Here is a 14,311-nt window from a genome sequence, read left to right on the forward strand (position 1 = left end):
AATAATTCTAGCAACAATCATAATCAGAAGAGATCTTATAATGAAAAACCGTCTCGGGTCTCATTAAACTCCCCATATTAATTAAAAGTCTATTCCCAGACAGAGACAGGACCAGGTACGAGGGCAAATGTGGTTAGCACATCCCATTAGGTGTGTAAACGCATTGATTAAGGTTGATGGGAGAGAAGCGGCTCTAATTGATGGAAGCAGATTATTCTGGGACGTCCAGCCCCTGTGGACTCAGTCTGGAAGGTGAAGTCTCACAGCATTTATCCCTCTCTCTGTCTTTAATTCTCATGAATTCAACATGTCATGTTTGAGCTGCCAGCCAGACTTAAATGAAAACACAACACGCGCGCTGTGACATTAAACAAGTTATATTACTAGTGTTTAGGGATTAGATTCGCTGGGTCTGGAAAGAGAGGGAAATGATTTGATGTATTACACTGTAGCGTCCTCTGTTGCTCGCACGAGGAACTGCATTCTTCAGGAGTAGTTCGTGGTTTGATGTTATGCACATAAACTAAAGAAAGATATTTGTTCTTACAGTAACTAAGAAGTTTAGATGCCTATGCTAATGCTATTCCTAGTTAGCACCTAGACTAGTTGGCTATCACTTTTTATCAGACAAGTTCAAGTCTGGTCCACTTTGCAACGTATTCTGGACAAGACCCGCCCACTTAGACAGGAAGAGACACATGAAGCGGCCAATCACAGTTCAGTACACAGACTTGTTTGCAGTCTATTGTTAAAAAAAAAAAAAAAAACTGGAATCAAAGCAAGTGGTTTTCATCTAATATCCAAGCATTTGATGAAGAAAACCTTTAGAAATGTATTCTTAAATGAGACTTCCTTAATAGTGCTCATTGTAAACATGCCAGATATTGCATAAAAACTATTGTGTGCAAAATGCATCACAGGATCAATGAATGGTTGAATAATATGGATTGATGTTGTTTATGCCAAAGTCTGACCCATACCATCTACATGTAAAAACAATACATGATATTGAGTTACATCAGACCAGGTGACAAGACAGTTTGCTGGTCTTACCTGACATTAATGAGAAGATCTCAGCTGCTGAACTCCATCCATGTTACACCTCGCTGTTTTCTCACACCATCGGCTATGAACTCCAGAGACCGCAGTGTGAGAAGATCCCAGAAGATCAGTGGCTCAAACTCAAAGCACAAAGCCATATTTCTTAACAACTGAATGGCTTACTTTCATGCATCAACCTGATTGGCTGATTAGATACTTGCATTAATGAGCAGATAAACAGGTGTGTCTAAACACATGGAGTGCATATGGAAGAAGACAAAACTGTTACTACATAAAACATAAAAGGAGGGCTGTCAAACGATTAATCGCATCCAAAATAAAAGTGTGTTTTTACATAATATATGTGTGTGTACGGTGTATAATTATTTTCTATATATAAATACACACACATGCATGTATATATTTAAGAAATATTTGCATGTATATACTGTGTATATATATTTATATTATATATAATTTATATTATATATAAATATTTTATATATAAATAGCAAATATTTCTTAAATATATACATGCATGTGTGTGTATTTATATATAGAAAATAATTATACACCGTACACACACATATATTATGTAAAAACACACTTTTATTTTGGATGCGATTAATCGCGATTAATCGTTTGACAGCCCTAAAAAGGACACAAGCTAAACCCAAAAAAATGTAATATAAAGTGCCATAATAAACACCAGCACAACACATGTTATATTTGGAGTTTATTTAAGGCTTTCAACAGTTGCTTATATCAATCAGCATAACACATACACAGCAAAAACAATAATGAGCACAGGGAGTGCGGTGTCTTATTGCATGCCATTAACATCCGATGATCTCCAGATGCTAAATCACATCATTCAAAGTCCATGCAACAAAATTATGAAAATAATTTTCTAATAGGACCAGTTGCATGTTTTGTAAACGTTTTGATTTCAGCACTACTTTGGAACTTTCATATTTTTTCCCTAAGAAAGATTATTTCGTTATCCTCATCAACAACAACAACAACAACAACAACAAAAAAGAGTGGCAAAATTATGAAAACATATTATAAAAGGGGAAATCTGTAACTAAGATATATGTAACTTAACCACGTATGAAACATCTAATCTAGTAGTGTATGATCACATTTAGTGTTTGGTATTTGATTCAAGCTTTAAAAAAGAAAGCTCAAAGCTGTAAAGTTGCTCAGCAAAAAAAATAATAACTCAGATTTAATAACTCTTTTAGAAAACGTCTCGTTTGCAGTCCTCACGCCTGAAAGCTTCAGAACACATGATTGTCATACCAAAAACATGCTGCCGTGTAAAACCTCCGCAGGCCATGGAAAACATGCAAATGAAACAGAAACACATCACTAGCTGCCTTGGATACGCTGCAGTGTTTTGACCTGACCTCACCCAATCACAGAGGGAGATGAAGCGAATGCAGGTGCGTACTGACATATACGTGACTGAAGATACAGCAAACACTTGCCAACAAGTTAAAAGGAAACACACCTTCATTACATTAGCCTGCATTAAATTACTGCTAACTATTATAATGATTTTAGAAATGCTGACTAAGGATTCTCATACAGTTTTTTGGCTATTGGCTGACATTTTTTGCCCCGCCCACACGGCCTCGATGATGTCAGCTAAAGGAAAGTCACTTCAGAGGCAGATTATGAAGACAAACATTTTCTTATCTGGAATAACATTTATGAATCATTTACAGACTAAAAACATGTACACTAATGTTTAAAAGTTTGGATTTTTTTTTTAAATGTGAAATATTATTACAATATAAAATAACTGTTTTCTGTGTGAATATATTTTAAAATGAAATTAATTTTTCAGCATCATTACTCCAGTCTTCAATGTCACATGATCCTTCAGAAATCATTCTGATATGATGATTTGATGCTCAAGAAACATTTATTATTATTAGTGTTGAAAACAGTTGAGCTGCTTTATATTTTTGCGAAAACCGTTATGCACTGCTAGTCATAAGTTTGGGAATTAAAAAAAAAAAAAATTTAAAACTTTTTTTTTTTTAATTTACAAATTTAAACTTTTATTCAGCGAGGACACATTAAATTGACAGTAATTTAATAAAGTCTTTTATATTGTTACAAAATATTTACACTTAAAATAAATGCTGTTCTTTAGAACTTTCTAGCCATCAAAAGAATCCTGAAGAAAATGTATCAGTTTCCACAAGAACCGAAATACGGTTTTCAACACTGATAATAATCAGAAATGTTTCCTGAGCATCAAATCATCCCAGAATGATTTCTGAAGGATCATGTGACACAAGACTGGAGTAACGATGCTGAAAATTCAGCTTTGATCACAGGAATAAATTATATTTAACAACATATTCAGATAGAAAACATCTCTTGTAAATTGTAACAATAATTCACAACATTACTGTTTTTACTGTAACAAATAAAAGCAGCCTTGGCTTTTGAATGGTAGTGTATTAAGAAAGTAAAAAGGGTGTATTTTGATTCATGTCAAGGATAAATGCAGTGAAATATGTAGATGTAGACGTCGAACCAATGAGTAGCGTTCGCTTCATCATGAGGAATTCAATAAATAAATATATAAATAGATTTCTGTTTGATTATCGTCACAGTTACTCGAGCCTGTTGCGTCTCCGTAATCCTCCAGTCAGATCTTCTGGAAGTTTCTGAGTGACGGTGACGTCGTCTACGCTGACGTCGCCCGAGTCCTCGAGGGAGGGCATACTAGAGTCACTCTCACTACCCACGTCTTCCTCTCCCGCTGCGCGTTTGCTCTCCTCATCCTCATCTTCATCTTCCTCTACCTCAGGATCAGGTCTGAGCGCTCGGTGATCGAGAGGCTGCGCTTCATCGTGTGTTTGTGATTCCAGACGAGTGTCTGGAAGAGCTTCGGCTGAAGTCAAAGTCTCGATGAGTCTGTCTAGATTGCGTTCACATGTCGGCTCTAAAACAAATAACCAAGTGATTCGCGTCACCCAACGGCACAACAAATCAGAAGCAGCGCTTACATCACACTTTAATATGTGGATGTCATGGCATTACAGAAAGCAAAATACTGTCTGGCATCACTATAAATCTCCTTTTTTTACACATTCCTCTTAAATGTGTGTATATTATATTACATTTGTGCGTATCATCTTAAATGTGTATATTTAGATGTCTTGTACAGCACTTTGGTCAGTCTCGTGGCAGTGTTTAAATGTGCTTTATAAATTAACTAAACTTGAAACTTAAAGGTGCCGTAGAATGGATTATTTTATTATTTTATAATGTTTCCTGGGGTGCCCTTATAATGTTAGTATGTTTTTTAGATCAAAATTTGTTATAATTTAGAAATAAAAGGCATATTTCCTAGCCTGATTTCATCCTCTGATTTGAACACTCTGTTTGAAGGGGCGTGTCTGCTGTGAGACTTCAGTGTAAACGCCCTCTGCTGTGATTGGCTGACATGCTTGCATATGAAATATCTGGCATTACATGTAGAGCTATCTGGAAAACTTTTACTATTACGGCTTTTATACGTTTTTACTATTACAGCTATCGACAGCTATTAACGAATCATGAGAAGTTTTTTAAGTATTTAGATCTATTCCCATCACATAAAAGGTTGCAGTGATGAGCATTGCGCAGATGACATCCTGTTGATCGCGTGAATGAAGATCTTATCACTGCAATGCAATTTACTGATGCATAAACAGTGTTGAACGACTTTGAGAGAAAGATTATCTGTCTGAACTTGAACAATTACACATCAGAAATTCACATAACCCACTGGTTCTCCAGAGGCTCGGATGAAGGAGCTAAAAAAATACTTTTGTGTTCATTTGTACATCCAAACACTGAGCAACTGCCATGCTTCGTTTGCTCGTTTGCAAGCCACGATGTCTCTCGAGGAAAAAACAATATCGTGCTGGATCTAGATAACACAGTGTAAATTATCGTTAATAAAATCACTACTTACCGCTTGCGGGAATATAACGTTAGTTGAAATTGCCCCCTTCGTCAGTATGAGACGCCGAGAGAAGCTTGCTTGATATTGTTCCAGTTTAGAAAAACAGTCCGTGGTGAAATGGGCAGAGCAACTAACAACTTCGAATTAAACTGTAGCGGTATCCGATTATAGATAGATTATAGATAGATCTGCCATTTTCCCTATGATCCTCCTCCTGCTTGTTTCTTCACCTGCAGAACTTCTGATGATTCGGCTGCGCAGTTCCGCCTGGCCTTGAACATGGGCTGGCATATGCAAATTTTTGGAGGCGTACATATTAATGATCCCAACTGTTGCGTCACAGTCGGTGTTATGTGGAGATTCGCCTGTTTTTCAGGGGTGTTTTTCAAAAACGAGATTTAAATAAGAAAGAGAAAACTATGGTGTTTGAGACTCACTGTATGTCATGTCCATGTACTGAACTCTTGTTATTTAACTATGCCAAGATAAATTCAATTTCACATTCTAGGGCACCTTTAAGATTCCAACATGCACATAATCACATATTTAGCATGATTTAATAACACATCATGATCTTCACTGCTCAACTCGACTGACAGGAATGGCAGCATGACCTACAGTTGGCCGTTTATTTGTTTATCACAATAATTTGCTTACGGTATATATTATTTTCAAAGACCTGCTTCATTGATTGTGGTCATCTGCATTAGTTATGCATAACTAGAATTTGCATTTGCACTATACATTGAGATATACTAGCACTTACTCACTGACATGAATGTAATCCTACATATAAAAGATTTACACATGCATCCAATTAAGATTTTTTTTTTTTTTAAATGGAGCAAAATGCCAGAACAATTTGATTTATAAATTTGATAAATAATTTATAAATACAGATCAATAAAATCCCATTCCCAGTACTGTAATGCAAAAATAGATTTACTAATTAAATTAAGATTAAAGGGGTGATGAACTGAGAAATCAAAGTTTCCTTGAGCTTTTGACATATAAGAGATCATCATACTATAATAATATCCTGTAAGTTTCAGAACTGAAAACTACCTTGTTAGTCCAATAAAAGCTTTTATAGACATCAGGCTCAGCAAACGACTCGTTTTTCAAAGTGGGGAACTACTGTATGACGTCAAAGAGGATAAAACACCGCCTCCACAAAAGAAGATCAACGCCTACTTCAACACGGCCTGTTTAGCCCCGCCCACCGATTCGCCCAAACATGCTAAATAACATAGGACGACATGATGATTGCTAAACCGGATCGAGTTACTTACAAGCAATAAACATGCTGTTTACTAAATATTGTGCAGTGCCTGTTTGTGGAAGAAGACAGTCATAAGCTTCCTTCGGATTCCAGCATGGTTAAACTTTATTAAATCAGTCAATCACAATTTCCCGACACGGATCTGCCAGCAACATGTAAGTAACCATGTGTATTCTAATGCCTGATCTGCGATCAGTTATTTCTGTGTAATTATTCAAGTTCAGATATTTCTCTTAAAATCGTTCAATACTGTTTATGCATCAGTGACTAAAGAGATCAACTTCACATAATTTCTCGTAGTATTATGAAAATAATCTTTTTTTAAACTGTTATTAAATTATATACAGAAAGCGATCAAAGAACGATCCCTTTCGCCCAAGCTGTCAATCAAACAGCACAGCGCGTGCAGCGAGAGCTTATCTGGACACTTACCAAACTCGTGATGAAATAATGACACTGTTACACTACACAACGAAGCTCTTACTGTGTATTCACATCGTGTTTGCATTGTGATTTGGTGTAAGCATTTGTGAGAGTGCAAAAATTGCGTTGCAATGATAAGATCTTTATTCACGCGATCAACAGACTGTCTGTCATCTGCTCAGTGCTCATCATGCTGCAACCTTTCATGTGATGGAATAGATTTAAATATAATGCTTTAAACGATACTTTTCACGATTTGTTAATCTCGATAGCTGTAATAGTAAAAACGTAGTAAAAGTTTTCGAGAGAGTTCCTGTAATACTAGCTATTTCATGCAAGCATGTCAGCCAATCACAGCAGTGGGCGATTGCACTGCAGTCTCACAGCAGACACGCCCCTTAAAACGGAGCGTTCAAATCTGAGCCTGAAATCAGGCTTGGAAAAATGGCTTTTATTTATAAATTATGACAATTTTTGATGTAAAAATCATACTAGCATTATAAGGGCACCCCAGGCAACATTATAAAATAATAAAACAATCCAGTTCATGACCCCTTTAAAAAATTATAAATAATAGATATATTTCTTGCATACAAATTTGAGTAGCTGATTTAAATAAAAAAATATTTAAATAAAACAAAACATTAGAAAAAGCTAAACATTTTGTACTCAAAAGTGTAATTTTTTAATCAGATGCATTATGTTATTGAGTTTGAGTGGTAAATAATTCCTTCATTAATTTATCAGCTCATTTGATCATGGGAGTTTTCAAAGGCTTTTAATACATTTAACTGTATGAGACACTTGCTGTGTTACATGCAATGTTGTTGACCAGTAGTGAGACATTTAACATGTTGGCGTTGTCCTGTGAAGCGCACGTGTGTGTGTGTGTGTATGTTAATTGTGTGGGTTTGTACACGGGAGCAGACGTGTTTACCTTCTATCCTGATGTTTGGAAACTCCATGCCTCTCTTCTTCATTAGCTGGCGAATGCACTGCAGCTGCGACATTATCTCGTTCTTCTGCTCCATGGCAACAGACTTCACACTGCAGCACAACAGAAAGAATAAACAGCAGGTGGAAAAACAGGCCCACACGGATGAAACCGAACAACCAACCGGTCGCTATGAGCGTGCAAGCGCGTTTCCATTTGAATGCCGCAAACCCCGCTCTGTTTGTTTTTGCATAACCAGAAACAAATGTCTGCGAATGTGGTTTAACCAAGTACATTCTTCCAGGACTCCATATATCACATTTATTTAAAACGAAGGTTTTTTTAACATGGGTTAGCTAGAGCTGCACGATTACGAATACATTGAGAATAACAATTTTTCTGTTTAAAGGGTTACTTCAGGATTTAGCATTAAGCTTTGTATTAGTAGAAAACCTGTAGTATTGTCGAATTACCATGCTTTCCACCCTCATATCCCCCTGAGACAAGAGATTTATGTATTTTTTGTCTGGAAAAAATCCTCCGATGACGCAAAAATCGTCATTTTGCGTCATCGGAGGATTTTCTGGCCAGAGGCTAAAGACTACAGCCAGTAGGAGGAGCTGTTCCGCATGTTTACAACCCGCCCATAGAGGGTGGGATCTCATCTCACTCACTGAATGTACACACAGTGTCAGCTTTGGAAGCTAAGCTAGCAAGCTCTTGTTCTGTGGAGAAAACTGAGTAGTAGGAGAAAGCTGAGTAAGTAGGGGTTACCATCCTCCTTTTCCCGGACTTGTCCGGCGGACGAGATCGTTCAAAATGTCCGGGATTCAGCTTTTGCGTTCTGCGGTCGCCATTAATTGTTTACATTGTTTCAATCTAACTGAATTCATTCCGATCGGTGAGTCTGAATGTAGTGTTTACATGAACGCTAAACAAGTCATCGGTTGATGTGCGTTTTACCATTGCTAAGAAAATTCCCGCTCCTCCTTGAGAGATGCGAGACCGGCGCGTCTCAGTAATCACACGACCGGCCTCGCGCTGTTCTCCCGCGCCCCTCAGCCTCGTCCTGCTCGCCACAGTAAACATGATGAATGGCGACTGTTGAACGCAAAAGCCGAATCCCGGACATTTTGTGCGATCTCGAAATCACGGGCAAACTCGTCACGGAGACTCACTAAGTTAGTAGCCTAACCTTCTTGTTGTTTTCAACTGTGCTCTCTAACCGGTAGGCGTGGCCTCCTAGGGCAGCGAAGCAAGTGCATTCTGGGAGTTGTTGTCTTTCATCCACATAAGCCAAAAATACATTTTCTGGCTTTTCTCAGGCTAGAAAGCTCCAAATTAAAAAATTTCTTCACATTTCTTCTACATAAATGACCTATTTTAAATACACATTCATCTTCCCAGAGGTGAAGTACCCCTTTAAGTTCCACAATTCTGAATAGACAACTAAACAAAATAACATGTCATTCACTAGAGGTTCTGACTAAATGATCATTGCTGCAGTCTATATAAACATATTTTAAATGAAAAATGTTATTTAATTCAATAACTGAATCAATGACTCACTCATAGACTTATTTCATTACTGGATGAATCAGTGTTTTTGAACGAATCTCTTGAATGAATGATTCAATGACTACGTTTACATGCAGCCAAACCGGAATATTAGCAATAACCATAGACAGTATAAGAAGTGGACAGAGCCATCTCATTGGATCTCAATTGAGATAAGTGAAGCCCATTTTTAGCGATTTCTTAGCACTTCCTTTCCTGACGCGCAGACTCAAACTGAGCTTGACGACGTAGATGTGACGTGAGCAACCCGTCTGTCTTCTAGTAGCTGTGGCACGAGAAATCTGAATCATTCCCTTCCGAAACTTGCAGAGACGGAGAGTGTGAGTATGAGCTGTCCATGATTTTGGAGCAGGAGAAACTTTTGCTAGGTATTCTGATTAATTATTTTGTCATTTCGCCTCCTCGTCTCCCCGATTGCCCGCGAGCTTCTCCTCCCGTCCATACAGTAATCTCTCTACTGTGCGACAGAGAGTCGCGTGGTTATGACACAATCGTTAGCCTACTTTTACAAACACTGCTTCTACGGGGCCATAACATAAGCTACAAGGTAATGGAGCATTTTATACATTGTCGTGTTTCTTTAGAAATAAATAATGGACAAATGGAGTCTTCAAACGCCTCAGATGTAAAGTTATTCGCTGTCAAAGTGACGCCAAAATGAATGGGAGTCAATGGAATGCTAACTGCAGGTGAAGTTCTGCTACAAGATGGTGGCACGCGGCCGGCTTCAACTTCCGGTCGACTTCCTTCCCGCTTGGCAATAACCCGGTCGCGCACGGCCATGTAAACAACGGCAAAAACCCGAATATGCTCATATCCCGGTTTTTAAAAACCCAGATATGATCCCTGGGGTACCCCTTTTCTAACCCGAATATTTGGTCATGTAAACGCGTATCGGCATATCCCCATCAAAAGGAACATTGATTTGTGTTCTGCGCATGTTCTATTCGCAAGGAATCTTGGTCTTTTGAGTAGAGACGGCGCATACAGAAACCCGCGTGCAGTATACCGGAAGTAAACAAGAAGTAGAGGTAAACATGGCGAGACGCAGCACAGCACCACACTTTTGGAGCGAGGAGGAAAGCGCAAACAAACGCGATCGCTATCTGCCCCAAACTATTCATTATCCGCGTGCTGCTGCTGCTGTTGTCGTCTTTGGATACAGGAAGAAGAATCGGAAATGACGCATATTGCGTCTTAAGGTTGTCCGTACGTCCAGATGCTAACCGTGCGTCACCGTTTACATCGGGATATTGCCAATTGATTACAAATTCCATGTATACAGGAGTAACTCTCTCTGCTCACGCATGTAAACGGGTTATTCCGAATGTTTCAGAAACCCAAATAGTGACCTTAACCCGACCATAACCCGAATGGACTAGGGCTGGGTTTTGACACAAATTTCACAATTCGATTCGATTTCGATTCACAAGCTTGCAATTCGATTTCGATTACGATTCGATTCGATTCAATATCGATTATTTTGGATATCAGGTACAATACATTGCACATTTTCTCATGGAAAACAAATCTCTTAACTAATGCTGTAAACTATGGGAGTCAGTGGTAGCCTATAGGCTTCATTAGCCTACTATAATATTGAAGGTAAAAATTAACTGATTTGTATACAAACACTTATAATACACTTTTATTTATTTTTATAATAATAAAGTTATATGAAATTATATAAAATTTTAATGATGGCTGTCATAAAAAACTTTCCAGATTTATTCAAACATGCATTAAATATTGAAGAACATTAAAAATTATAATGAATATATAATATGGTGCATAAATTTAACAAAATGCTCCTCTCTAGAGTTAACTTTTCTAGCTGACTAACGAGTTTATGGTCACTGGATATGGTTTTTCTGAGGTAAATGTGACGTTACATGACATTGTTTACACAAACCTTTTTATCACGGTTGAAACACTGATTGAGTGATTCCGTGAGACATGATACGGACTTCGATAAGTTGTACTCTATCTTTTAACACACTTTCAGAAGCTCATTCATGTTTATTTCGCGCTGTAACTGGTGTTATTAAGGTGGAAGAGAAGATCATGTGCCGAACTCACGCCACAGCGCCAAAACGGTAATTATGTTTTGGAATCTCGTAAGAAAATGGACGTAATTTGAAATCTGAGACTTTGTTTCATATCAATAATAACAAAGCACAAAGATGATTGCGATTTATTGGATGGGATGCGCGCAACAATGATCCATTCATTCATCATCTGAAAACAGGATGACTAATCGATTCTTGGGATTTAAGAATCGATATTGTTTCGTAAAAATGAGAATCGATTAAAATCGAGAAATCGATATTTTTTGCCCAGCCCTAATATTAACATTTTTAACAGTCGCTTGTCGCCACCTACTGGTGTAACGGTGTAATTGATACAATCTTTATTTGAAGTGTTTCAAGCTACTTTCAAAAGGTGTTTTACTCTATTTTGCTCGCTTCTGTATACAGTGTTCATATCAGCAATTCTGTGACAATTTGAATTATTGTAACACAGAAATGATGATACTGTGTGGTTGAAAAGACTGCTTTTGAAGCCTATACATGACAACTGCTCTCTCCGCCAACGCAGATCTGAATCAGTGTGATCATGTTCACTTTCACAATAAATAACTCTCACCAGTTTGTAAGCGGGTCCAGCTGGGTCAGTATGGAGTTGAGCATCTTCTCGGTCTGAGCCAACCTCTGCTCCAGCTCATTCAGCTGATTCTCTGGAAATAAATGGTATACATGAGTATATGAAATAAATGGTGAGATATTAGAAACGCAAATTTCAGCATTTTCATTCGTGCACACAGACCCGTCTCCGCTGACTTCTTCACTCCTTGAGCCGCTTTGGCTTTTTGTGCTTCAGAATCACTCGCAGACTTTATCTGCAAACACAAAAACACAAACCTCTCAAACAGCAACCCAGAAGAAGGGATGTTGTTTTGGCCTTTATAACGAAGCCTATTTTTAGGACCATTCATTTTTATGCATTGTGCCATCATTTCCTTGACCTTTCGTGAATGCAGAAGAAACATTACTGTATTATGCATAACAACAACAGAAAAGTCACCACCTTTAGAAACTTATAAGCGGCAAAGAGCCCGACTCCGATGGCGTAGATGGGCATGAGAGTGAAGACGTAGCCCTTATTGTTGCTGTTGGATTTGTATTTGTCGCTTTTCATCTCCTGCTCCATGAGTTTCTTCATCTGATGCATGTTCTCCACACTCTGGGACATCTGAGGCGCTGCGTTCTTGTCAAACTGCTGCTGACTTTTCACGCTACCAGGACCGACACCGGAACCAGGACCTGCAGAACAACACACAGACCCACAATCCCCAAAATATACATCAGATTCTCCAGGGAAACAATCTTAAAACTACTGTGAACATGAAAATGATATGTAAATGATTGCTTGGTGCACAACACCAAAATATAAATGATATTATCTAAAAATAAAACAAAAGTTTCTCAAGTGTATGTTATGTTTCCAGAATGTATGCAAACATGTAATATGCATAAAAGCAAATTACACTTTTAATTAAAAAAAAAAAAAAAAAAAAAAATTATGAAAATGATTTTAAACATTAGGATTTGATAACTGGGATAAAATATAAATATCTAAAAATAAAAAAAGTAACTCAAATGTATTTTATGGTTTTAAAGTACAGAATGTACATAAACATATATAACATTTAGATATATGTTTAGCACATTTGAATGTAAATACGGATAAATGCAAATGACAGCTTCCTCTGCACTTTTACTAAAATAATTTTGAACATGGAAATGACATTAAACATTAGGATTTTTGAGAACTGGAACAAAATATAAATATCTAAAAATAAAACTCAAATGTGTTTTAAGGCACAGGATGCATGTAAACATGCTTAATTCACATATAAATATGTAAAATATCAATGAAAGCAGGATATGGATAAAAGCAAAATGACAGCTTGCTCTGCACTTTCACTAAAAATTATTTTGAATATAATAATGATAATAAACATTGTGATTTGTTTGCTGGGTGCACGAGACACAATATAAATATCTAAAAATAAAAGTGAAACAAATGTATTTTATCGTTCTAAAGTACAGAATGTACGTAAACATTTATAACATGTTTAGATACAATTTTAAGCATGTATGAATGTAAATATGGACAAATGTAAATGACCGCTTCATCTGCACTTAATTTTTAACATGAAAATGATATTAGATATCGACTAAATGAAATAAAAATATAGATACAATAACAAGAAACATTTTTTTTGGGAGTAAACTAAGGGTGTTAATACAAACTTCACAAACCAGAGACGTAGTAAAAATTTGCAGCAAATCAGCAAATACCGTCAAAAGGCCACAATAAAGAGAGTAAACAAACACAGGTGTGCTCGTGCTCGTGCGCGCACCTCTCCTGCTGATCCGCGGGTCGAAGGACTGAGCGTCTCTGGCGCTGCCGCTGAACATGCGAGGAAACAACACGAACACCAGCAGCACTGCGGTGAACGCCATCACGAGCTGCTGCGAGGACGACAACACCATCTCTGAATGGGAACTACTGATCGATTACATACACGAGAATAGTGATTCACCAATCCCCACACTGTTGACAGATCTCTTCTTCTGTTTGTGTGTGTGTGTAACGAGAGAAAAAGCGCGAGAGCGCCACCACTGACCTCTACGGGACTGGCGTGGAATTACAGCTTTACTCAGCGCGTTAGAATCTGATTACCACCTCCATAAAACTTGCTCTGATATTCAAAGTATCCCGTGTCTCTCTGACATGATATCATGTGAAGAGAATGAAACACACACACACACATACACACATTGTGTTTTCATGTTTTATGGGGACTCTCCATAGACATGATGATTTTTATACTGTACAAACTGTATATTCTCTAAATATTATATATAGTATATTCGTCCTAAACCTCATCTTATTAATAATTCACGCAAAACACTTGATTCACACATGCATAGACAATGAAACCAAATACACATGCACAAAAATACTTTATAAAGATTTATATTTTATATTTTAAGATATTGTTTTATTT

At 37.4% G+C, this 14,311-nt stretch overlaps 1 protein-coding gene across 2 annotated transcripts; it reads right to left on the reverse strand.

The window, feature by feature from the left end:
- Positions 1–1,642: 1,642 nt before the first annotated feature.
- On the reverse strand, positions 1,643–13,895 carry LOC307157955 (uncharacterized protein). Of its 2 annotated transcripts, XR_013821144.1 has the most exons (7): positions 13,661–13,881; positions 12,322–12,557; positions 12,061–12,133; positions 11,881–11,971; positions 7,660–7,769; positions 3,394–4,009; positions 1,643–2,904 (listed from the first exon to the last, which is right to left on the reverse strand). XR_013821144.1 is itself a non-coding variant. In XM_079870009.1 (6 exons), exons 1-6 carry the CDS (start codon positions 13,791–13,793, stop codon positions 3,678–3,680), a joined length of 975 nt encoding a protein of 324 aa, XP_079726135.1. In that variant the 5' UTR covers positions 13,794–13,895; the 3' UTR covers positions 3,067–3,677. The 2 variants fall into 2 exon arrangements, 1 of the variants encoding a protein (XP_079726135.1); XM_079870009.1 differs by lacking the exon at positions 1,643–2,904 and having other exon boundaries at positions 3,067–4,009; positions 13,661–13,895.
- Between the last annotated feature and the right edge of the window lie 416 nt (positions 13,896–14,311).

The sequence above is a fragment of the Squalius cephalus genome (genome assembly GCF_949319135.1).
Source record: "Squalius cephalus genome assembly, chromosome: 4".
In the NCBI taxonomy this organism is placed as follows: Eukaryota; Metazoa; Chordata; class Actinopteri; order Cypriniformes; family Leuciscidae; genus Squalius; species Squalius cephalus.